The sequence below is a fragment of the Bufo bufo genome, chromosome 4, assembly GCF_905171765.1.
Source record: "Bufo bufo chromosome 4, aBufBuf1.1, whole genome shotgun sequence".
NCBI lineage: Eukaryota > Metazoa > Chordata > Amphibia > Anura > Bufonidae > Bufo > Bufo bufo.
In genome coordinates this window covers 219,901,723-219,928,271 of record NC_053392.1, presented here as the reverse complement: position 1 = coordinate 219,928,271, position 26,549 = coordinate 219,901,723, and the positions used below count along the sequence as shown (strand labels likewise).

At 42.3% G+C, this 26,549-nt stretch overlaps 1 protein-coding gene across 1 annotated transcript; it reads left to right on the top strand.

Annotated features, from left to right (window-relative positions):
- Positions 1 to 1,303: 1,303 nt before the first annotated feature.
- Positions 1,304 to 20,227, top strand: AHSG (alpha 2-HS glycoprotein). Its single transcript, XM_040428305.1, has 9 exons — positions 1,304 to 1,558; positions 1,966 to 2,073; positions 2,453 to 2,537; positions 5,527 to 5,687; positions 8,101 to 8,214; positions 10,989 to 11,072; positions 13,627 to 13,630; positions 14,942 to 15,181; positions 20,027 to 20,227. The coding sequence occupies exons 1-8, from the start codon at positions 1,352 to 1,354 to the stop codon at positions 15,148 to 15,150; spliced, it is 972 nt and encodes a 323-aa protein (XP_040284239.1). The 5' UTR covers positions 1,304 to 1,351; the 3' UTR covers positions 15,151 to 15,181; positions 20,027 to 20,227.
- Positions 20,228 to 26,549: the final 6,322 nt, after the last annotated feature.

The window sequence follows — 26,549 nt, the reverse complement described above, 5'->3', positions numbered from 1 at the left end:
GCCGCTTGTGTGGGTTGTAGACTCCGTCTCATGCTACCACTAGAGTGAAAGCACCGCCAGCATTCAAAAGTGACCAAAACATCAGCCATGAAGCATAGGAACTGAGAAGTGGTCTGTGGTCACCACCTGCAGAACCACTCCTTTATTGGGGGTGTCTTGCTAATTGCCTATAATTTCCACCTGTTGTCTATCCCATTTGCACAACAGCATATGAAATTGATTGTCACTCAGTGTTGCTTCCTAAGTGGACAGTTTGATTTCACAGAAGTGTGATTGACTTGGAGTTACATTGTGTTGTTTAAGTGTTCCATTTATTTTTTTGAGCAGTGTATATGATATATTTGGTGCAAAGTACTCCAACACAGTCTACTGCAAAACTGACCTCAAATATTACCATCATAATACATTCCCCTCGTTTGGTTGATCTGTTCCACATATGGCCACATCAAATCTTTAGGTGCCCTCTAGTCTTCTGTAGCCAAAGCCTTAATTTGATGTTGGAGAGGGTCAGTTGATTAGATGAATACTGTGAAGACCTGGCAGCTTACATGTACTCTACATAAATATTCCTCTAGAACCAAATATGAGAGCTATTATATCTAAGGTAATGGGCAACAGTAAAAAAAAAGAGCAGATGTACAAAACAGCAGTTTGTGGATGGTCAATTTATCTTGCTCATAATATGAAAGGCAAGTTAAACATGGAATTGAGTGGCAGGGAACAAACATTTATTTGTCATTCTGCAAGGTTTTATTTAATCCCTTTTTGTCCTATTTATTACCAGCTTGGCACAGATGACTGGTGACATTTAGGTGCACAAGCAGGGTTTTAATTTGTCTGATCTTCCTTGCAGGCATAGTATTTCTCGTGCAGCAACTGCCTACCATGCAAACTTTTGTGAACTAGTATTGGAGTTTGGAGATGATAGATGGGATACCCTCTTTTACCTATGCAGAAATGTGAATATATGATCCAGGTTCATCCGCTTATAAGTGGCGAAAGATGGCATCAGGCCGCGTCCTAGACAAAAAGCTGACACTACGTGGTTATAGATGGTAGATTGCCACAAACTCTGCTATTTCTTAGGTTACGAGAAATTATTGAGGAGACCTAGGAGCACATTGAATATCTGTATATTGTAACAGACATTTAGGTAACATTTCAGGAGTTTAGCTAGACAAATTGATTTCCCAAATGTTGATTCTTCTGTTTCATGTGAACTGCGCTGAAATGCCAGAGCAAATATTTTTCCTGGCAAGACCATGACTTATCTGCTTTATATAAGGAAGATGCAAAGTACAGCACTATTTCCCTCTAACTGTCTCCAGAGGCAATCCAGACACGCTGTAACATGATGAAGATACTGATCATTTTGGCATCACTACTCCTTTGCCAGGCTGTGGTACTACCTTTAACACAGACTGGTCGTGTTGTAAACTGTGATGATCCAGAAGTGCATGAAGGAGCTAATTTAGCCGTTAAACACATTAATAGTCAGCACAGAACTGGATATAAGTTTGCCTTAGATCGGGTTGAAAATGTCCACGTGCGGTCTTCGGTAAGCCAAAACGTAAAAAACGGATGAGATCTTTCTGTGGCTACTTTATTTGATATGCTTCTTGGTAAAGATATAAAACATGGACTTACATGTCCATGGAACATTTATATTTTTACATTTTTAGCAGTATGATTAATGTGTTACTACTAGAGATGTAAGAATTGGTCATCACCAGATTCAAGACATGAAAAATATTAGGCAGAACCATGTGTTAGAAAATGAATAGCAATGACCGATTAATGGTTGTTACAGGTGATGCTCAGCTGCATTTCCAAAGTTAATTTGGGGTTATTGGAATTCTCAGTAGGGAATATGGGTGGCTCCTAAATTAATCATATGAATTATATTTCCCTCTGAACAACGTAATACATCCAAATTAATTGAACTGTGTTTGCTTTTGTTTTAAGGCACTTGGAGAATTTTTTTACCTAGAGTTAGATCTCTTGGAGACTGTATGTCCATCTCTGAGTCCAGAACCACTAATGAATTGTTCTGTGAGGCCGATAACTGAACAGGTATTTAAAGTACATGAACTAGTAGACTAACAATATGTACAGTATCTAACAATATGCAGTTACACATGCTACATTGTGCATGGGGCAGAAAATAAGTAAAGAACATGTAAAAGTTGTATAGCCCAGCAGTTATGGATTGTAAGCTAAGTCACTCAAATAAATCTGGATATTAGGGCTCTGCTTATATAGCAGTCCCCTACTATAGTGCTAGTACCAGTATCATACCAGTCTAATATCGCAATAAGCTAAAAAGAAGTCTGTAGTGTCTATACTGCAGACATAGGCTAGTTTGCGGGCATGGCTCTTTGCCTCCAGTATGTGGGTACTACTACAAACTTTTCGAAATATATTTAATTAGACGTGTCCATTTTAATTTCAGGCAGTGGAAGCGGACTGTGATGTCAAACTTCAGAAGCAAAATGGCACCTTTACAGTCCTTAGAACCAAGTGCAAATCTGAATTAGGTAAATTGTTTTCATGTTTTAAATTCTGTTTAAATAATGTATAGTAAAATCAGAGAAGTCATTGGCCTTTTATAATAAAATGTATTTAGTACCCTGCCATGTGAGGACTGAGTGAGTGTGTTCTGAATTGTGTCTCAAAGATGGCATACTTTAAAGGGGTCTTTAAATGGGTTGTCCAACATATAAAAAAAAAAAACTCTACAAATACTCACCAATTAATCCTGTTTCCTGTGCCACCACTCTGGTCCTAACCTCCAGTTTGTGTTTACTGTACATGACCACTGCAGCCAATCACTGGCCTCTGCAGTCTCGAGCCATGTATTGTGGAGCCCAGTAATTGGCTGTGGCGGTCATGTGAGGTGTAAGGCACGTCATCGCTGCAGTTGAGTAAACAAATCCTAATGAGGAGGAATAGTGGAGCTGTAAAAGGTAAAAGTAATGTGGTCAGTATGGGATTTTCTTTTCACATTTAGGGGCTAGGTGAAGATTTGTAAGTCAGACAAGCCCTTTAAAAAATACCTTGCTAGACACAAAATGCCATTCATAAACTTTGACAGCTTGCATGAGAGGGTATAGCTACTGAGCTGGGAGTATGAGTAAAGGAAAAGGAAATTCCAAGTTTCGAAATAAAGATCCTGCAGTGCACTAGTTAGATACATTTGAATACTCTGTAAAACCCTTGAAAAGAGAAGGAATCCAGAAAGTCATCTAGATGAAAACTAACTAAGGCATATGATGAAAGAATTTCTCGCAGATAGGTCAAGACAATGGAATGAAATAGTAAAATAGTAACGACATATTTTTTTAAATTTAGTCTTTATTGGTTTTAATAAATACAAGTATATCAAAGAATAACAAACTTTTTCCCTTATTCTTATTCATTAGCAATATAGATAATAAACAGCCATATATAATTGCAAAACCCCTTGTACCTTTCCTGTTGTTTTGTCTTCTTCTGGAGGGAGTAAGGAGAAAAAAATAAAATAAAATTTTGGAGCGTCCCCGCCTCACTCACCCCTCCTGCACCTGCCACACCCCCCAACCTCCCACCCCCACCCCCCGAGTCCACCGGCAGCCAAGTCCCCTATCTCAACCATTTCTGCCATTTTTGGGCAAATATATGTTTTTTCTTGATTGATACCAAGTGAAATTCCTCTCTAGCCAGCGAGAGTCTAGTCAAATTTTCCCATTCATTGACTGTTGGTATTGTCCTGGCTCCCCAGTGTGCTACAATGGTTTTTCTTGCAAAGAATAAGAGAGTCTGGCTGCTACTTCTCGATCTTGAGCAACATCTACTTTATCCATCACTCCCAGAACACAAACCTCAAAGCAAGTCAGAATTTTAAACGCATGGTACCTCTCTATTTTTTCATTCACCACCCTCCAAAATTGCTGGGTTTTTATACATTTCCAAAGTATATAGACATCATCTACTCCCTCTTTTCCACATTTTTTACAGTTAAATTGTTTAGTTTTATAACATTTCATTAGTATCTTAGGAGAGTAGTATAGGCGATATAATATGTTAAATTGCGTGATTCTATGAAATGACAATTGGCTTCTCAGCTGTTCCATGGCCAGGTGTGTGTTATTCCCTCATTATCCCAATTACAATGAGCAGATACAAGGTCCAGAGTTCATTTCAAGTGTGCTATTTGCATTTGGAATCTGTTGCTGTCAACTCTCAAGATGAGATCCAAAGAGCTGTCACTATCAGTGAAGCAAGCCATTATTAGGCTTAAAAAAACTAACAAACCCATCAGAGAGATAGCAAAAAACATTAGGCTTGGCCAAAACAACTGTTTGGAACATTCTTTAAAAGAAGAAACACACCGGTGAGCTCTGCAACACCAAAGGACCCGGAAAACCATAGAAAAAAACTGTGGTGGATGACTGAAGAATTCTTTCCCTGGTGAAGAAAACACCCTTCACAACAGTTGGCCAGATCAAGAACACTCTCCAGGAGGTAGGTGTATGTGTGTCAAAGTCAACAATCAAGAGAAAACTTCATCAGAGTGAATACAGAGGGTTCTGCACAAGATGTAAACTATTGGTGAACCTCAAAAACAGGAAGGCTAGATTAGAGTTTGCCAAACGACATTTAAAAAAGCCTTCACAGTTCTGGAACAACATCCTATGGACAAATGAGACCAAGATCAACTTGTACCAGAGTGATGGGAAGAGAAGAGTATGGAGAAGGAAAGGAACTGCTCATGATCCTAAGCATACCACCTCATCAGTGAAGCATAGTGGTGGTAGTGTCATAGCGTGGGCATGTACGGCTGCCAATGGAACTGGTTCTCTTGTATTTATTGATGATGTGACTGCTGACAAAAGCAGCAGGATGAATTCTGAAGTGTTTCGGGAAATATTATCTGCAGATCTTCAGCCAAATGCTTCAGAACTCATTGGACGGCGCTTCACAGTGCAGATGGACAATGACCCAAAGCATACTGCAAAAGCAACCAAAGAGTTTTTTAAGGAAAAAAGTGGACTGTTATGCAATGGCCAAGTCAATCACCTGACCTGAATCCGATTGAGCATGCATTTCACTTGCTGAAGACAAAACTGAAGGGAAAATACCTTGTTAGTTTCATTTCAAATACATTGTGGTGGTGTGTCGAGCCAAAAATTTTAGAATTGTGTCGATGTCCCAATATTTATAGACTTGACTGTATATGCTGTGAACTGTGAATAGTAATGCTTTCTAGTGCAATGTGTTTCTTTTTTAGATTATAATACTTTAATTTAAATGTCAGTTCTTTATTCCTCTGTCCATGGCACCTAGGATTGCTCCAAACAAAATTTCATTGTACTGTGCATTGTATTCATTGTATTGTACAGTGACAATAAAGGCATCTTATCTTATCAGAAAGTTTGAGGCTACCATTGCTTTTTTGTCTTCACGTTAACTTTTTTATATGAGGGCAAAGTGCTCTTTTCATTATTATGTTATAATGAACAATGATTTCTCTCTCCTTTTTTTCAGATTCAGCAGAAAACTTACTCAGACCATGTCCTGGCTGCCTGTTGGCACCTCTTAATGATACCCAGGTTGTGCATGCAGTTGATGTGTCCCTTAAGAAATTTAATGGTGGGAACAACACAGTATTTTACCTTCTCCATGAGATTGGCCGAGGAAGAATTCAGGTAAAAATTTACAGTGGATAAATGATTCATGTATTCCATACTTGGAGGTGAGACAAGGGGTATACGTGATGGGAGCTATCATAGAAATGTACCTCTCTAGAAACTGTACATAAAATGCCATAAAAATAATACACAAGATATATTTTTAATACTTTTATGGGGCCACTTACACTTTTAAAGAGAATCTGCCACCACAATTCTACATGAGTAGTACTGCACATATGGAGTTCCTATGGCTATTTTTTTTTTTTACTACTGCACCCATTCCCAGCTGTCAGTGCTCAGAACTACACTGAAATACAATGTCGGGACTGCTGTGCATGCACATGAGTCCTCTCCATTGCGTTGAAACAGCACAGCCGTCCGGATTGTGTATTTCAGCGCAGCTTTGGGTTCTGACAGCGGGGGGAATGGAAGCAGTAGGAAAATAATAATTCTGTCTACAGAATTTAGTTTTCCGTCCAGCATAACGGAAGCCAGACGGATGCGTTCTGCTTGCCCATATACTTCTATTATGGTGGATCAAAACGGAATGCCTCTAAAGGTTTCTGTTTTGATTTCCGTCTTATGGATTGCATTATTTTCCGTTATGACCATGTTATAACGGAAAGCCATAACGGAATACAGAATGTTGATGTGAACAAGACCTTACTTAAAGACAATTTAACTATTCAGACCCTGACATTTTGTGGAATTTTTGCATCATCTACTCTTATATTCATGTTACATTAACAACAAAAAAAAAGAGTTCAAAGTATGTGGGCAAATTATTGTGTTGTAATAAGCATATATACTACATTGCTCAAAAAAATAAAGGGAACACAAAAATAACACATCCTAGATCTGAATTAATTAAATATTCTTCTGAAATACTTTGTTCTTTACATAGTTGAATGTGTTGACAACATATTCACACAAAAATAAAAAATGGAAATCAAATTTTTCAACCCATGGAGGTCTGGATTTGGAGTCACACTCAAAATTAAAGTGGAAAAACACACTACAGGCTGATCCAACTTTGATGTAATGTCCTTATAACAAGTCAAAATGAGGCTCAGTAGTGTGTGTGGCCTCCACGTGCCTGTATGACCTCCCTACAACACCTGTGCATGCTCCTGATGAGGTGGCGGACAGTCTCCTGAGGGATCTCCTCCCAGACCTGGACTAAAGCATCTGCCAACTCCTGGACAGTCTGTGGTGCAATGTGACGTTGGTGGATAGAGCGAGACATGATGTCCCAGATGTGCTCAATTGGATTCAGGTCTGGGGAACGGGCGGGCCAGTCCATAGCATCAATGCCTTCGTCTTGCAGGAACCGCTGACACACTCCAGCCACATGAGGTCTAGCATTGTCTTGCATTAGGAGGAACCCAGGGCCAACCGCACCAGCATATGGTCTCACAAGGGGTCTGATGATCTCATCTCGGTACCTAATGGCAGTCAGGCTACCTCTGGCAAGCACATGGAGGGCTGTGCGGCCCTCCAAAGAAATGCCACCCCACACCATTATTGACCCAATGCCAAACCGGTCATGCTGGAGGATGTTGCAGGCAGCAGAACGTTCTCCACGGCGTCTCAAGACTCTGTCACATGTGCTCAGTGTGAACCTGCTTTCATCTGTGAAGAGCGCAGGGCGCCAGTGCCGAATTTGCCAATCTTGGTGTTCTCTGGCAAATGCAAAACGTCCTGCACGGTGTTGGGCTGTAAGCACAACCCCCACCTGTGGACGTCGGGCCTTCATATCACCCTCATGGAGTCTGTTTCTGACCGTTTGAGCAGACACATGCACATTTGTGGCCTGCTGGAGGTCATTTTGCAGGGCTCTGGCAGTGCTCCTCCTGTTCCTCCTTGCACAAAGGCGGATGTAGCGGTCCTGCTGCGGGGTTGTTGCCCTCCTACGGCCTCCTCCACGTCTCCTGATCTACTGGCCTGTCTCCTGGTAGCGCCTCCATGCTCTGGACACTACGCTGACAGACACAGCAAACCTTCTTGCCACAGCTCGCATTGATGTGCCATCCTGGATAAGCTGCACTACCTGAGCCATTTGTGTGGGTTGTAGACTCTGTCTCATGCTACCACTAGAGTGAAAGCACCGCCAGCATTCAAAAGTGACCAAAACATCAGCCATGAAGCATAGGAACTGAGAAGTGGTCTGAGGTCACCACCTGCAGAACCACTCCTTTATTGGGGGTGTCTTGCTAATTGCCTATAATTTCCACCTGTTGTCTATCCCATTTGCACAACAGCATGTGAAATTGATTGTCACTCAGTGTTGCTTCCTAAGTGGACAGTTTGATTTCACAGAAGTGTGATTGACTTGGAGTTACATTGTGTTGTTTAAGTGTTCCCTTAATTTTTTTGAGCAGTGTATTTAGCAGAATCACTAATCCAATTCTCTCATCTTTATTTGCAGTCTGGTATCAGTAATTCAGTACATGTTGAGTATATTATCACAGCAAGTAACTGTACTATAGATGATGTCAATGCTGGAGTTGACCCTTGTGTGAAGGAAACCGGAGTCAATGCTGTAAGTATTTGTTTCATCCCTTGCAGAAATATTTTCTGGATATCTTTTGTTTTTATGCTAATATTTCTATATTCCTATAATGTTTATAGTAAAAATATATAGACTGTTAAAGAGGTTATCCAAGACTATATACAGTAAATGTCCCCCATATGCCGGGCCCCTCACATTGAATATACTTACCCTGCTCCCCGTACTGCCCCTTGTTTCTTCACCACCGCTGCTGCTTCTCCCCATGCGCGGATAAAAACATCCGGTGTCGGGGAGCAGCCAATGGCAGGTGGGGATGGGCACGAGCAAGAAAGTTTTAGGCAAAAAAATTATATTTCCTCATTTCGCTGGTTCTCTTCTGGCCCTTTGCTTACCTGCAATAACAAAAAATCTCTGGAGTTTCCTCATGAATATTTGTGTCCCTCCCCCTGCTCTGCAAAGGGAGTGAATAAAAGTGCTTCCCTGAGTGAGATATCTGATTGCAAGGATACTCAGCAGCATGTTGTATGTGTAGGACTACAAGTCCCAGCTGTACAAGGATACTGCTGATACACACAGGATCTCCCTACCTGTTATTGTGTAATGCTATGCAGAACTCCTTCAGTCTGTCAGCTCTGTGTCTGCAGGATGAGGAGGGAAGATCCTGTGCTCAGAATTTCTCTCTTCACTGCCTGCAGCTGCTCAGAAAATCCTCCAGCCCTGAGTCTGTGCTGGTGATGGTAGAAGGGGTTATACTTTCCTGAAGAATCCAGTGGGAGGGAGACACAGGGCAACAGCAGCCACTCGGCCAGTGGAGGTGTTACAGCTTTTGGTGTGCGCCGTGACACTGTTGCCACGCTTGCTGTTGCCTGTGGCAACGTGTTGCTGTTACAGCATGCACGGCATTGTGACACGGCCTTTGTTGTGTGCGCTGTTACATGGTTGCCATGAATGCTGTTGCCTGCGGCAACGTGTTGCTTTTTATGCTTGTGTGTGCACTTCCCCTTTAAGTTGTTTCCTCCTTCTGTCTGGTGGTCGTGGGGTTAATGTCTTCCTTGGTGTAGAATTGAGTGTGGTCTCTAGGCTCTATTTATCCTTGTGTTTGAGCCTGAGATCTAGTTTTGTCTCCAGCCTTGGTGTGTGTGTTGGAGTGTTGATGTTCCTGGATTCCATCTGTCCAGTCTTAGGGCCATCCTAGTGGAACATCAATGTCACCCCCTTGTTTCTATGTTCTAGTCCCTACCCTTACCCGTTGTTGTGTTTGGTGTGGGTTTATGTTATGGGTGTGTGGTGATGTCTTGTTTGGTGTACTATGTCTGGCATTTTTGGTGTTATGCCTGGCATGGGTGCTACTTGCTAGACATCCCCTTGTCTGTTTATGCCTCCGGAAGGGGGCCCCATTGGTTTCCCGGAGGGGTGAACCTAAAGTTTAGGAGCAGCCTTGCCTGGAGCCAGCTTGTATCCGGTGTTTGCAGATTGTTTGGTTGTCGTTGTTCCATCTTTGCTGTGGCAGGTGAGTGTTTGTTGTTCTGGTGTGGTGTTGTTTTACCTGGTGCTTGCCTGCCATTCAGTTGTTGCTCTATCTATCTTTCTTCCATCGGTTACTACGCGGGAAACAAGCAAACGTCCATTTAGGCGCGTTCCCGCTAATCTATGTGTAGGAACGTGCGACAATACGCCCCAAAGAAGCTCCTGTACTTCTTGGGGCGTAGGGTGTTTTACAGCGCATTCGTACGTGCTGTAAAACGCTCAGGTAAGAACCATGCCCATAGGGAATCATTGTTTTTTGCCTGTTGAGCGTTTTACAGCGCGTAGGAACGCGCTGTAAAACGCTCAGGTGTGAACCCATCCTTAGGGTGGCTGTAGGAGGTGACCTGTGCCTTTTCCCTGTTTCCAGGCTTAGTATCAGCCTGTATAATACGGTGGGGAGTTTCCCCCACTCCCACCTTCCCCCACTTCCACCATAGCCTTCACCTGGGCCCTCAGTCATCTGAATCCAACTCTGCTGAACAAGCTCATCACGCTGTGAGAAGGTCACTTACAAAGGAACCTTGGCCACATCTTCCCTTGTGTCCTGGAAGGAAACTACACCACTAAAATGCATAATGACGCCTCATGCACAGACATCATCAGACCAGGAAGAGAAGCTGACATCACAGGTCATGTGACCCTCAGTGAACTTTGAAAAAAGAGCCACTGCAGATTAAGTAAGTGCATTGTAAACACCTTACATTTGATTTGTTAGAAACATACAAAGAACAAAATAATAACTCGGACAACCCCTTTAAGGTCAATTTCAGACAGTCATAATATGTCCACATATTAGGGTCTGCATTACAGGGTTCTATGGTGATCTAAGTTCAGTCCAAAAAAAGCGTGAGCTTTCAGGGCTAAAGCCATATTACAACTGTGCAAAATTATTTTACTTTACCTTACTTCATTGTAAAAATGATGCTAGTTATATTGTAAAACCCTCCAATTACACCCGATTTCTCTATTTTTAGAGAAACTCATGCATATTTTTAAGATCATGCTTCCAGCAGCATAAGGTTCAGCGACCTATAGGGCTGTCAGCAAAATGAGAGTTTACCATTGGCTTAAGCTCTTCCTGTCCTTGTTTAATGCTTAACTTTACAAAGTACATTCATGGTTCGGTTGACCATTGCTAGTAAACAAATGGGAGTATCAGGGTCCTTAAGGGTAATACTGGGTTTGTTAATGGAAAAATAATATAATTGTAATCCCATAATGTAGTGATATTTATATTATCCCTCTCCTATAAATTGTTTTCTGTTTTGTCTACACAGCATATCGGAGTTTGCACTGGTTCAGTTGTGAAACACCAGGGAGCAGTGGATGAAGAGGTTACTGTAACATGTACAATCTATGAAGTGAAGGTAGTCAGATTCATCTATCTATCTATCTATCTATCTATCTATCTATCTATCTCTAATAAAGTAAAAAATTCCACGGCACTCCCAAAGAAAGTAAATTAAAAGTAGTGTTCTTTAATCACCAAAAGTGACGTTTCAGTCCTCTTACTGGGACTTTTCTCAAGCAGTGACTTTTTTTACTTTCCTTGGGAGTGCAGTGGAATTTTATACTTTATTTGCTTGATGGTGGATTTCTTCTACAGCCGCTGGCACATCACAACCATTTGATCGCAGTGCTGTTTATATTATTTTGGATGATCTATCTCTATCTCATATCTATCTATCTCTATCGTCTGGCCGTCTGCCTATTTATCTGATATCTGTCTATATCAATCAATCCATCCTATCTTTCTATCTAAAAAATTTTAAGTAGTCCCAATTTAGGGCTTGTTCACACGAATTGCGGTCCGCAATGCACGTGCACCGACCGTGGGCCAGCCGCATGTGGTTTGCTGACCCATTCACTTGAATAGGTCCGCGATCCATCCGTTCTGCAAAAAGATAGGGCAAGTTCTATCTTTTTGTGGTGCAGAGGCACGGAACGAAACCCCAGGAAGCACTCCATAGTGCTTCCGTAGTGTTCCGTTCTTTGCTTCCGTTCTGCACCGTTCCGCATTTACGGATTTGCAGACCCATTGAAGTGAATGGGTCCGCATCCGTCATGCGGAATGCACACGGAACGGCGCCCGTGTAAATGCGGTCCGCAATACGGCAGCGGGCAACACAAATTCGTGTGAATGAGCCCTTAGAAAAAGAAAGGGCCCTAGACCAAACCATTTTTTAGGCCAATTATTGTGAACTAACGTTCATTGGAACACTTTCCCATCATTAGTGTATAATTGCTCGCTGATCATCCAATAAATGTTAGTTTGTCGGCTGATTGCTCATCAGAAAGAAAGATGCCTGATTGTCAGCAGAACATCTGCCTGTGTAATCAGGGACCTACAGTTGATAATACCGTTCAACATAGGTTTTGTAAGACATGGTTAACCCCATATAATTTTTGGTTGCTGAACAAGAAAATTATGTTAAAAATGTAAGATTGTTTGGAAGTTACAGGAAGAAGGAAAGAACACTGAGAGTTATTTATCAAGCTATTTAAGCCACTATTGCAGCATTGAAAAGTTGCTAATTATGGCCTGTACAATAATTTGCGATTTTTTTTTAGCTTCTTGACACTTTTGTAAGAGATGGGGCTTAATGGGAGGAGAGAAGCCTACCTTGTCCTGCCAGATTTACTATAATTTACAATAGAAACTGGTGTAAGTTATAGCTCATATTTACACCCGGCCCTAGCGTTGAGTTTCTGGAGCACAGAGTGCCAGCGATGAGCCCAATTTATTAAGCTGCATCTGCCTCTTAATAATTAAGGGGGATCCAGCTCCACGCCCAGAGTGGCGTATGGTAATGCCAGGCTTGATAAATCTCCCTCATTGAGCATAATAAGAATTTCTTTCGTTAGAAAGAAAAAGCACATACATCCAACAGTAATGTGCCAACACTGCAGAGCTCCATTTACCTTTGTGACGCTTCTCAATGACTGCAATATCCTGAGGAAAACGCTCCTCATGTTTACCACTGAGTGCAATGAAATTAACCATATCCTGACAAGGCGCATTTTCCGTTTTGAAAGCCATAACTTTTTTCCATTCAGTTATATAAATAATTTTTTCTCCTTTTTCCAGTGATATATAGTTCGTGTTTTGATTGGGTTTTTTTTTTTTTCATTTTATTTTAGTTTATTTTTATTTTTTTTAGGAAAATGTAAAAAGGGAGAAATTAGCCTGTTTTTCAATTTTTTATTTATTGTTTTTTAATAGCACAACATGCAATTAAAATATTTTTCTATTTCACTTTTCCTTAACAGTCGTTTTAATATATGGGATGTATGGGCTATGGTCACCAGGGAATGGGCAAAAAAGCTGTGTTGTGGAGTGTGGTGGCTCTTTAAAAAAAAAAAACTGTGAAAAAACGGATCCTGTTGCACCAGTTGGCATCCATTTGAGCCCTTTCCGCGTGAGATCCGTTTTTTAGATGGAAAAAAAAGTACTGCATGCAACTGATGCAACAGGGTCCATTATTTTACATTTTACATTTACATAGTTTTTTTTTCCCTCTTGTTCTGAAGCATCGGAAGTACAGAGAGCTAAAAGGTGATGTGAACTTAGCCTTAGGGCTCATGCACATGGCAGTTTCTCAGCCGTTCCGTGCATTGAGGACCACAAATTGCATCCCCACTAGACAAGCAACATCCATATGGATTCTGCAGACGGATTAAAACCGATTCAACTTGAATGGGTCCATGATCCGTGTGCACCACATCCGAGATGCGGTGAGCACACAGCCGGTGCCCACATATTGCGGACCGGCTGTTTGCTGATTTCTCCTGTAAATGGGCTGATATATTAGCCCAAGTTGTAGGGGAAATACAGTCCCCAGAGAGGTTGTACAAGCTTGTACCACCTCACTGCAGAAGTGATCTGGGTCTGATGAGAATCAGCCAGCTCCACAGCCTCCCGAGTCCTATTACAAGGACTACCGAGTAAGGCCTCTTTCACACTACAGTATTTTGCGTTCAGTATACTGGACGTTTTTTGAGTTCAGTATACGGAACAGATACTGAACCATTCATTTCAATGGTTCAGCAAAAAATACTGAAGTGTCTCCGTGTGCATTCCGTTTCAGTATTTCAGTATTTCCGTGCCGTGGAAAGATAGAACATGTCCTATGTTTGTCCGCAAATCACGGTCCGTGGCTCCATTAAAGTCAATGGGTCCGCAAAAAAACGGAATGCATACGGAAGGCATCCGTATGTCATCCGTATGTCATCCGTTTTTTGCGGATCCGTCATTAACAAATGCTAGGCCCAGCCCACTGTGGCCATGTGTTTCTTGTTGCCAAACTTTGGCTGAGCACAAATACAGGTGGCTTCCGTTTTTGATCCGTGAAAAACGGACCGTATACGGGAACCATACAGAAACCATACTGAAAGGTTTTTGCGGACATACTGAACGGAAACGGAGACACAACGGAACCCAAAAACGGGACAACGGATCCGTGAAAAACGGAACGCAAAACACTGAAATGGACATACTGTAGTGTGAAAGAGGCCTAAGTATGCATACTGGGAGTTTCACAGCAGCTTTTAAGTGAAGGTTGCTGCCTACAATATTGATATATGGATACAGTTTTGTTTGGTGCAATGTTCATATGTATTAGGATGGAGCGATCTTGCGCTTGTCAGGTGTTGGATAACCAAGAATCACAGTGTAGCAGTGCAGCCATAAAAATAAATGGGTTCACGGTGCAACTCCAGGATTGCAAAAAATCCAACCCTGCTGGTTATTTTATTTTCTTATTTGTTATATGACCGAGTGCGTAGGGGGTTATATGAGGTTGCAAGAGAGTAGGGGGTTGCAGGGAAGTAGCTATGGGGCCCAGTCATTCCTAGTTACACCCCTGTATCTATTTCTTTCTCATATGTCCTAATATGGATTATTGATTTCCTTTAGTTAGAGTTATCACTGTCCCGATATTACTCTTTTACCTCTTTACCACTCCAACAATTGACCTGATACTTTGCCTGGCACACACCTACTATTAAAAATTCTGTACAAAACATATTCCCTCACCTCCTCTTGTTCTTTTTCCACTACAGATCTGACATTATAAATTTGGTATAAAATGAAAGCAGAGAGCTGTAGTTATGACAGCATATAGCTATAGTTTGTATCTCCTGTGGGTTAGACTATTTATGATGTGTTGTTTGTATATTGTATGTGTGTGATTAGAAACAGAACTAAGAACTTTTCTTTTCCATCATGGAAAGGTGATAGAAGTTGCTGCACCTCCGCCACCTCTGGCACTACCACAGACACAACGTGTTCATTCACATTTCCACCATAGCCTTCACCTGGACCCTCAGTCATCTGAATCCAACTCTGCTGAACAAGCTCATCACGCTGTGAGAAGGTCACTTACAAAGGAACCTTGGCCACATCTTCCCTTGTGTCCTGGCAGGAAACTACACCACTAAAATGCAGAAAACTAAAAGGCTTATTGTAGAGGTGGTAAATTTGCTTTAGAGGTAGTATTGTTGTACTTGTGCCTGCTGTTGTTAATTTCTTTTGCTGTATGTAACAAAATAAGATGCAATAATGTTACAATTTTAGATTCCGCAATTAGGACAGATAATTGTGATACTACCTAGAAAAACACAGGCCCACAAATCGGTATTTTAGAAAATGCAGCCTGGTCTAGCAGGAAATATATCTTTAGAATACTGAAGGCTGGGGCTTTCATCATCATCACATCCAATAAGAGAAAACTTGATGATAGTACAGACAGTTATCTTCTGACTTGTCTTGTTGACTGCAGTATTACACATGGCAAGATTGTCAGGAAGACAACAAGGCTAGTGTTAAAGGGGCTTCCCACCATACGTCCCTATCACCTATCCACAGAATAAGTGCTAAGTATCTGGTTGGAGGGGTCCAATCACTGGGAACCTTATTAATTATGAGCAGGGGTGTAACTAGAAGTGACTGGGCCCCACAGCAAATATTTGTATGACCCCCAGCCCCGGCTGCACATATATAATTATATACAGGAGATACCCAGGTTATACCAGCATGATCCATATCACTATATACAAGAAGATGTTATACGGTATATTATTTTCTTGTATATAGCGATATGGACCATGTATATAATTATATATGTACAGCTGGTAAGTTATATGTATATAGTGATATGGGCCATATAACCTGGGTATCTCCTTATATGATTATATATGTACAGCTGGTATGAGTTATTTAATATGATGTATAACTTATACCAGGCCAGCTCATAAGTTACCAAGGCCAGTCTCCAGATGGTAACCAGTGCCTAGTGGTTTGAGGTGGCTAAGATTAAGGGTACATTCACACGACCGTATGTGTTTTGCGGTCCGCAAATTGCGGATCCGCAAAACATGGATACCGGGCGTGTGAATGTAGCCGGCCCCATGATAGAAATGCCTATTCTTGTCCGCGATTGCAGACAAGAATAGGACATGCTCTATCTTTTTTGCGGGGCCGCGGAACGGATCTACGGATGCGGACAGCACATTGTGTGCTGTCCGCATCTTTTGCGGCCCCATTGAAATGAATGGGTCCGCACCCGTTCCGCAAAATTGCAGAACGGATGCAGAGCCAAAAATACGGTCGTGTAAATGTACCCTAAGGATGAGGTCGCTGACTCCGCAGCAGCCTGGTTTGGCTGGCAGAGAGAGAGAGCTGCAAGGCAGGGCAATGCGGTGAGTGAGTCTGAGACTAGCGGCAGTGGGCATAGAGCTACTGGGCAGTGGCATGTGGCAGACTAGTGCTGTGTGTGAGTCTGTCAGACTGTCACTGTCATCGCCACAGTTGTCCGCAACCCGTTAGGCGAGGTCCCGGTCCCGACTCCCGCGCTGCGCTGCTCTGTTCCAGGCCCGGCTAGCACACGCTAGCAACACGCTAGTTACCTCAGGCAAGACTGGAACTTGGTGGGCGGGCCTAATTAGAACAGCACCGGCCTGTACCAGCTTGATTCTAGCTGGCTGGCAGTAAGATGCACCGGGGGCGAGCTTGGGGCGGGGTGGAAGGGACTGGCCAGCCCCCAATGTCGCCGGCGCCGTAGTGTATGTGAAGGGGCCATAAAAAAACGTATTAAATAATCATGATGAAACTTGACACGCTGCCGGGCCCCTTGTCAGCCTGGACCCCGAAGCAGTCGCTTCCCCGGTAGTTACGCCACTGCCACACACCTTATACTACAGGAAGATCTATTACTGCAGACAACCTGCATGGATGTCAAACTCATGACAATCCAGCTGTTGCAAAACTACAACTCCCAGCATGCCCTAATAGCTATAGGATGTGCAGACATGGTGGGAGATGTAGTTTTGCAACAGCTGGAAGGCCATGAGTTTGACATGCCTGCCTAGAGAATGAGTGGCAGGGCAAGTGCCCAACCTGCCACTCCTCAGATTTGGGGACCCTCGTTCTTGGGACCAGTGGGGGTCCAAGCAACTGGACCCCCACAGATCAGTTAGCTATCCTCTATCCTGGGCACAAGCCTATTAAATGATTTTGACTCTTGTGGCTCTCGTTCTCACTTTATGGATTGTTCACTGGGAATTGTAGTTCTCCTGCTGTGAGCAGCATCTCCAGTAAATCTCATATTGATCCTGGAGCGGTTTGTGTTTGTCATAAGTTACAATGTAACAAGAGATTCCCTGTGCGTGGGAGGAGGTCACAGATTATCACCTGTCAGCTGCACGTCTCTGGTGCTTTAATGGTAGCAACAGGGTAATAAATCCTCAGCTCATAGATTATGGATGACAGGCGGCACAGCCAGGGGACGGTGGGGGCTCATCCAGACAAAACAAGTATCGGCAGGGGAGTCCGGGAGCACCCACATGAGGCCCCCCGTGTAGAGCAAGCAATCCTAGAATAAATCACAGAAAGACTCTCAAAACCAGTGGAGGAACTAGAAATGTCTGGGCCCCACAGCAAATTTTTAAATGACCCCCTCCAACCACAGCAACTTCTTCACAACCCCCTTCTTCCGTTTAATCCCCACTCTTGTGACTACTCAAGATCGCTCTCTCAGACGAAGCCCGGCAGCCGCTCCATCCATTTCCTACAGTGTCTCTGTATATAATGTCATTGTATAAGACTGCTGAGGCACCCTGACTATAAAATCTTTTAGTCCTCCTCCTGGAAGGGCCCCTTCTGAGTTCGGGCCTCAAAGCAGCCGCCTTCCCTGCTTCCCCTATAGCTATGCCTCTGATTATGAGAATGGGGTCCCTGAGTCCCCAAAGAGAACAAAGTGACAGGTGTGCATACTGCCACTCTATTCAAGTCTATGGGACTGCTGAGTACAGCCCTTAGCTATTTTAGCCTATAGAAATGAATGGAGAATGTCCATTGTAAGCAAATGTAAAATCACTCATGTATAGAGCATATACATGAGTTTTTTTTTACTTACATCTCTAAAATATGCTGATATTCAGAGTTTTCAGATAATCACTTGGGTGAAAAATAATCCACTATAGCAATTCAATGAGAAATGTGTTCAGGCCTTGTTCACACTGTGCAGTTTTTAAAGCAAACACAGTAGTAGATACAAGACAGAAGAAATGTACACTTGACCTTCTTTTTGACTTTGGCTCAAACACTATTTAAAAAACAATACTAACATTACATACTGTATGTGTTTCTATTCAGATAGAAGAAAAGTACTGTATGTCTTTCCCCACATACTCTCCTTCTCCTTGAATCTCGACCTAGTTTTGGTTAAAAAAAAGAAGCTTCAAAAATAGAACTGGACTATTGCGAACATGAGCTGAACACACAAGCGGTGATTTTCACGCATCACTTGTGCGTTGCGTGAAAATCGCAGCATGCTCCTCTTTGTGCGTTTTTCACGTAACGCAGGCCCCATAGAAATGAATGGGGTTGCGTGAAAATAGCAAGTATCCGCAAGCAAGTGCGGATGCGGTGCGATTTTCACGCACGGTTGCTAGGAGACGATCGGGATGGGGACCCGATGATTATTATTTTCCCTTATACAGAATGCATTCCCTTATGCGAATGCATTTTCCCTGAATACAGAATGCATAGTAAAATAGGGCTGGAGGGGTTAAAAAAAATAAAAAAATAATTAAACTCACCTTAATCCACTTGCTCGCCGCAGCCCGGCTTCTCTTCTGTCTTCTTTTTTGCTGTGTGCAGGAAAAGGACCTGTGGTGACGTCACTCCGGTCATCACATGGTCCGTCACATAATCTTTTACCATGGTGATGGATCATGTGATGGACCATGTGATGAGCGCAGTGGCGTCACCACAGATCCTTTTCCTGCACACAGCAAAAAAGAAGACAGAAGAGAAGCCGGGCTGCGCGAGCAAGTGGATTAAGGTGAGTTAAATTATTGCAATTTTTTTTTTAACCCCTCCAGCCCTATTTTACTATGCATTCTGTATAGAGAATGCTATTATTTTCCGTTATAACCATGTTATAAGGGAAAATAATACAATCTACAGAACACCGATCCCAAGCCCGAACTTCTGTGAAGAAGTTCGGGTTTGGGTACCAAACATGCGCGATTTTTCTCACGCGAGTGCAAAACGCATTACAATGTTTTGCACTCGCGCGGAAAAATCGCGCATGTTCCTGCAACGCACCCGCACCTTTTCCCGCAACGCCCCCCGTGTGAAAGAGGCCTAAGTGAGTTTTTGTGGTTTGATACTTGAATGATTCTAGCGAGCACAACTAGATGATGGTGCTAACATTCATTTACTGCTGGTTTAACCTTGTTTTAAGATACAAGATTAGGCTACTTTCACACTGGCGTTTCTGGGTCCGCTTGTGAGATCCGTTTCAGGGCTCTCACAAGCGGCCCAAAACGGATCAGTTCAGCCCCAGTGCATTCTGAATGGATAAGGATCTGGTCAGAATGCATCAATTTGGCTGCGTTTGGTCTCCGTTCCGCTTTTCAGGCGGACACTAAAACGCAGCTTGCAACGTTTTGGTGTCCGCCTGACGATGCGGAGCCAAACGGATCCGTCCTGACTTACAATGTAAGTCAATGGGGACGGATCCATTTTCACTGACACAATATGGTGCAATTGAAAACGCATCCGTCAGGATGGATCCGTTTTGACTTAGACTTTTTTTTTATGAATAATGCAAACGGATGCGTTATGATGGGATACAAGCGTTTGCATTATCGGTGTGGATCCGTCTGTGCAGATACAAGACGGATCCACACCAAACGCGAGTGTGAAAGTAGCCTTAGTGAAGTTAAAAAAATCATGAGTTATCCCATGGTTAATATAAAAAATGAAAATCAGACCATATAGTACATGACAATGTTTTTTTTTTAACACAGCTAGAACCAGCCCTGTACCTCACATGGTTTCAGAGATCTCCACAATTATTTATGCAATTGGTCTGCTAATTTATTTCTGACTGGCAGCTCAGTCGACATGTCCTTTCCCAGAGATGTGTCATTTCTGCTCCAGCTCTCTCCCTACAGTTGTCACATCTTCCTACAGTAGATACCGCTGGTGGCACTGGTGGTAAAAGGATAGAATTGAGCAGGCGTGTCCATGCTCAGGTGGACAGAAAAAAAAGGAAAAGAACAAACAGCAGGTGGCACTATACAGATACATTTTATTGAATAACTAAATGGCTATACAGGGAGTGCAGAATTATTAGGCAAGTTGTATTTTTGAGGATTAATTTTATTATTGAACAACAACCATGTTCTCAATGAACCCAAAAAACTTATTAATATCAAAGCTGAATATTTTTGGAAGTAGTTTTTAGTTTGTTTTTAGTTTCAGCTATTTTAGGGGGATATCTGTGTGTGCAGGTGACTATTACTGTGCATAATTATTAGGCAACTTAACAAAAAACAAATATATACCCATTTCAATTATTTATTTTTACCAGTGAAACCAATATAACATCTCAACATTCACAAATATACATTTCTGACATTCAAAAACTAAACAAAAACAAATCAGTGACCAATATAGCCACTTTCTTTGCAAGGACACTCAAAAGCCTGCCATCCATGGATTCTGTCAGTGTTTTGATCTGTTCACCATCAACATTGAGTGCAGCAGCAACCACAGCCTCCCAGACACTGTTCAGAGAGGTGTACTGTTTTCCCTCCTTGTAAATCTCACATTTGATGATGGACCACAGGTTCTCAATGGGGTTCAGATCAGGTGAACAAGGAGGCCATGTCATTAGATTTTCTTCTTTTATACCCTTTCTTGCCAGCCACGCTGTGGAGTACTTGGACGCGTGTGATGGAGCATTGTCCTGCATGAAAATCATGTTTTTCTTGAAGGATGCAGACTTCTTCCTGTACCACTGCTTGAAAAAGGTGTCTTCCAGAAACTGGCAGTAGGACTGGGAGTTGAGCTTGACTCCATCCTCAACCCGAAAAGGCCCCACAAGCTCATCTTTGATGATACCAGCCCAAACCAGTACTCCACCTTGCTGGCGTCTGAGTCGGACTGGAGCTCTCTGCCCTTTACCAATCCAGCCACGGGCCCATCCATCTGGCCCATCAAGACTCACTCTCATTTCATCAGTCCATAAAAACGTAGAAAAATCAGTCTTGAGATATTTCTTGGCCCAGTCTTGACGTTTCAGCTTGTGTGTCTTGTTCAGTGGTGGTCGTCTTTCAGCCTTTCTTACCTTGGCCATGTCTCTGAGTATTGCACACCTTGTGCTTTTGGGCACTCCAGTGATGTTGCAGCTCTGAAATATGGCCAAACTGGTGGCAAGTGGCATCTTGGCAGCTGCACGCTTGACTTTTCTCAGTTCATGGGCAGTTATTTTGCGCCTTGCTTTTTCCACACGCTTCTTGCGACCCTGTTGACTATTTTGAATGAAACGCTTGATTGTTCGATGATCACGCTTCAGAAGCTTTGCAATTTTAAGAGTGCTGCATCCCTCTGCAAGATATCTCACTATTTTTGACTTTTCTGAGCATGTCAAGTCCTTCTTTTGACTCATTTTGCCAAAGGAAAGGAAGTTGCCTAATAATTATGCACACCTATTATAGGGTGTTGATGTCATTAGACCACACCCCTTCTCATTACAGAGATGCACATCACCTAATATGCTTAATTGGTAGTAGGCTTTCGAGCCTATACAGCTTGGAGTAAGACAACATGCATAAAGAGGATGATGTGGTCAAAATACTAATTTGCCTAATAATTCTGCACGCAGTGTACTAAATTTTTAATTACATGTAATTACAAAAGTATTTAGATCCAGGCGTTCGTTTGAAAAATTTAGACAATTTTTCATGGGGCAACCCCTTTAAATGCAAGAATATAAATTTTTTGTTGCCACCTTGACCAAACATGCTGAGATTGTCAAAATATGCTTTTATGGCATGATGATACAAGCTGTACTACAATACTACTAAAATGAATACATAAGGAAATAGTGCTCTTTTCTTTGCTAATAAAGTGTGTCAATAAACTTCTTTTGTACCTTTTTTTTAATAAAGTTCTCATATTCACATAAGCAGGTTTTGATCAGTTTTTTTTGTCAGGGTTTTTGATGCAGTTTCTGAAGCCAAAATCAGTAGTGCATTCAAAACAAGTAGTATTTGACCTTTATACATGCTCTCCTGTTATGATGCATACCTGATTTGGGCCTCAAAACCTGCATAAAAACTTGAACAAAATCTGATTAAAACTTGCATTTTTGAATAGACATGGCTTCTAGAAACTAAATTATATTTCCTCCTCAAGATCAGTAAAATTAATAGGTTAGTATGAAACACTTGGGGAACTGGAAAAATACAGAACACACATGGGGTCATTTATTAAGGCCGGTGTTTTAGACTGCGGTCTTAATAACCCTGCACTGACGATTGATGCGCCTAAGCTATGTAGAGGCACCGGCCCCTACATAACTTAAGCGCATCCACCGCCAGCCTAAATCTATGCCAGCTCCCTAGACTAATGACATCTCCAAGAGCTTATTGGAGTGAGGTGTCAGCCAACTGGAGTCCAATCAATGAGATGAGATTGGAGGTGTTGGTTACAGCTGCCCTGCCCTATAAAAAACACACATCAGTTTTGGGTTTTCTTTTCACAAGAAGCATTGCCTGATGTGAATGATGCCTCACACAAAAGAGCTCTCAGAAGACCTACGATTAAGAATTGTTGACTTGCATAAAGCTGGAAAGGGTTATAAAAGTATCTCCAAAAGCCTTGCTGTTCATCAGTCCACGGTAAGACAAATTGTCTATAAATGGAGAAAGTTCAGCACTGCTGCTACTCTCCCTAGGAGTGGCCGCCCTGTAAAGATGACTGCAAGAGCACAGCGCAGACTGCTCAATGAGGTGAAGAAGAATCCTAGAGTGTCAGCTAAAGCCACTGCTGTCCAAAAAAAACATTGCTGCACGTTTACAGTTTGCACAAGAGCACCTGGATGTTCCACAGCAGTACTTGCAAAATATTCTGTGGACAGATGAAACCAAAGTTGAGTTGTTTGGAAGAAACACACAACACTATGTGTGGAGAAAAAGAGGCACAGCACACCAACATCAAAACCTCATCCCAACTGTGAAGTATGATGGTGGGGGCATCATGGCTTGCTGCGTCAGGGCCTGGACGGATTGCTGTCATCAAAGGAAAAATGAATTCCCAAGTTTATCAAGACATTTTGCAGGAGAACTTAAGGCCATCTGTCCATCAGCTGAAGCTCAACAGAAGATGGGTGTTGCAACAGGACAACGACCCAAAGCATAGAAGTAAATCAACAGCAGAATGGCTTAACCGCTTCCCGACCGCCTAACGCAAGGATGCGTCCTGCGGGCGGTCGGTTTGTTCCTCCTTGACGCATCAGCGCGTCATCTTGCGAGACGCGAGATTTCCTGTGAACGCGCGCACACAGGAGCGCACGTTCACAGGATCGGGAGGTAAACGAGTGGATCTACAGCCTGCCAGCGGCGATCATTCGCTGGCAGGCTGTAGATGCGATTTTATTTAACCCCTGTAAGTAGCACCAATCACCACACTACACTACACCCCCCCTGTCACTTATTAACCCCTTAGTAACCCCTGATCACCCCATATAGACTCCCTGATCACCCCCCTGTAAGGCTCCATTCAGATGTCCGTATGTGTTTTGCGGATCCGCAAAACACGGACACCGCGGATCCGCAAAACACGGACACCGGCAATGTGCTTTCTGCATTTTGCGGATCTGCACATTGCCAGAACTATATAGAAAATGCCTTTTCTTGTCCGCAATTGCGGACAAGAATAGGACATGTTCTATAGGCTCTACAAAAAACGCAGTGTTCGCCCGATCAGGCCTGTGATCTTGTGCGCACAATTGCGTTCAGTCCGCCCCACCGCAGTGACAGAATTTTTTTTTTTCTGATCACTGCAAAAACACGGTAAAATCGCTGTGGCGCTATAAAGATCACTTTTGAGGGGCATGGCGAGTTCATAGAAGATTTTTATTTTTTTGGCACAAGTTAGCGGAAATAGATTTTATTTAAATTTTTTTGTTTTTTCTTACAAAGTGTCATATTCCACTAACTTGTGACAAAAAATAAAATCTCACATGAACTCACCATACCCCTCACGGAATCCAAATGCGTAAATTTTTTTAGACATTTATATTCCAGACTTCTTCTCACGCTTTATGCCAGGGCAGTATAAATACCCCACATGTGACCCCATTTTGGAAAGAAGACACCCCAAGGTATTTCGTGAGGGGCATGGCGAGTTCATGTAAAATTTAATTTTTTGTCACAAGTTAGTGGAATATGAGACTTTGTAAGAGAAAAAAAAAAAAAAAACATTTTCTGCTAACTTGTGGCAAAAAGAAAAATATTCTAGGAACTCGCCATGCCCCTCACGGAATATCTTTGGGTGTCTTCTTTCCAAAATGGGGTCACTTGTGGGGTATTTATACTGCCCTGGTATTTTAGGGGCCCTAAAGTGTGAGAAGTAGTTTGGAATCCAAATGCGTAAAAAATGCCCTGTGAAATCCTAAAAGTACTCATTGGAATTTGGGCCCCTTTGCGCACCTAGGCTGCAAAAAGGTGTCACACATGTGGTATTGCCATACTCAGGAGAAGTAGGGCAATGTGTTTTGGGGTGTATTTTTACATATACCCATACTGCGTGTAAGAAATATCTCTGTAAAATACAACATTTTTTTTTTTTTACAAAGTTGTCAATTTACTGAGATATTTCTCTCACCCAGCATGGGTATATGTAAAAATACACCCCAAAACACATTGCCCTACTTCTCCTGAGTACGGCAATACCACATGTGTGACACTTTTTTGCAGCCTAGGTGCGTAAAGGGGCCGAAAGTCCAACGAGTACCTTTAGGCTTTACAGGGTTGCTCACAATTTAGCCCCGCCCAAAATGCCAGAACAGTAAACACACCCACAAATGACCCCATTTCGGAAAGTAGACACCCCAAGGTATTCGCTGAGGGGCATATTGAGTCCATGAAAGAATGAACTTTTTGTCACAAGTTAGCGGAAAGGGAGACTCTGTGAGAAAAAACAAAAAAAAATCAATTTCCGCTAACTTGTGCCAAAAAAAAAAAACTTCTATGAACTCGCCATGCCCCTCACGGAATACCTTGTGGTGTCTTCTTTCCAAAATGGGGTCACTTGTGGGGTATTTATATTGCCCTGGCATTTTAGGGGCCCTAAAGCGTGAGAAGAAGTCTGGAATCCAAATGCCTAAAAATGCCCTCCTAAAAGGTACTCATTGGAATTTGGGCCCCTTTGCGCACCTAGGCTGCAAAAAAGTGTCACACATGTGGTATCTCCGTACTCAGGAGAAGTAGGGCAATGTGTTTTGGGGTGTATTTTTACATATACCCATGCTGGGTGAGAGAAATATCTCTGTAAAATGACAACTTTGTATAAAAAAATTGGAAAAGTTGTCTTTTACAGAGATGTACCTGAAACAAGTGATGTACCTGCATTGAAAAGCCTCCGATAATACTGTATGGCTATACAGAAGAAAATCTCTACAGTAAAGGATTAACTATTCTTATCGTCGAAAGCTGCACCAAAGGAAATTGCGGAACAGAGTGGCAACTCCTGCGATCTTTGGAACTCCTGCGAAATTTAAACCAGCTTGCTGTATGGAGCGACTGAATAAGCCGGCAAATATTTAAAGCTCCATTGAAGCAATAGGGAGACAGCAGACGCTAGACGGTAAGCCAAACATCGATTTAAAGTTTTCTCCAATCCAAAGCTCATATCGAGCTTAAAAGGATCAGCTATAAGAGACTTTTCACATTATCAGGATTCCTGTGGACACTTTATGAACATATTGCGCTCCCAGTGAATACACCTACAACATTTTCAGTGACATTCAGTTTCCCAAATTGGGATAGAGCGCTAGAAGATAATACCCCCTCTTCCCAAATAACAGCATATACTTGAAGTTTCTTGGTGTGATATATATTATTGAATTTATCGACACTATTGAGTCATATGAATATAGTGTTGATCATATCTACCACAATATGTGACTGTAATGTTGTATATTATTGCAACATTGTTCTTATAAATTTTATTACTTGTATTTTATGGGGATTTAATAAATATTTTCTGCACATGTCAATCTGGTTGCCAAGTGTATGAGTGCTCGCTCATTACTCTATTACTACATTTGCCTTTAAGAGAGGGTGGGGTGATTCCCTCTATATGAGCTTGCAGCACCATACCTTAACTACTTGCTAGTGAGCCACCACAACCTACCACTATCTTTTACAGAGATATTTATCTCACCCAGCATGGGTATATGTAAAAAGACACCCCAAAACACATTGCCCTAAAAGATAAGGCCACATTGTGACTACATTTTGTACTTATCTGCAATAGG

What these genes read in the sequence shown, in the direction of transcription:
- AHSG (XM_040428305.1), top strand. Translation starts at nt 1,352, where the DNA reads ATGATGAAGATACTGATCATTTTGGCATCACTACTCCTTTGCCAGGCT. An exon ending in TGAGGCCGATAACTGAACAG is followed by an intron (nt 2,074 to 2,452) that starts GTATTTAAAGTA and finishes TTTTAATTTCAG; the next exon opens with GCAGTGGAAGCGGACTGTGA. An exon ending in AGGAAACCGGAGTCAATGCT is followed by an intron (nt 8,215 to 10,988) that starts GTAAGTATTTGT and finishes TTGTCTACACAG; the next exon opens with CATATCGGAGTTTGCACTGG.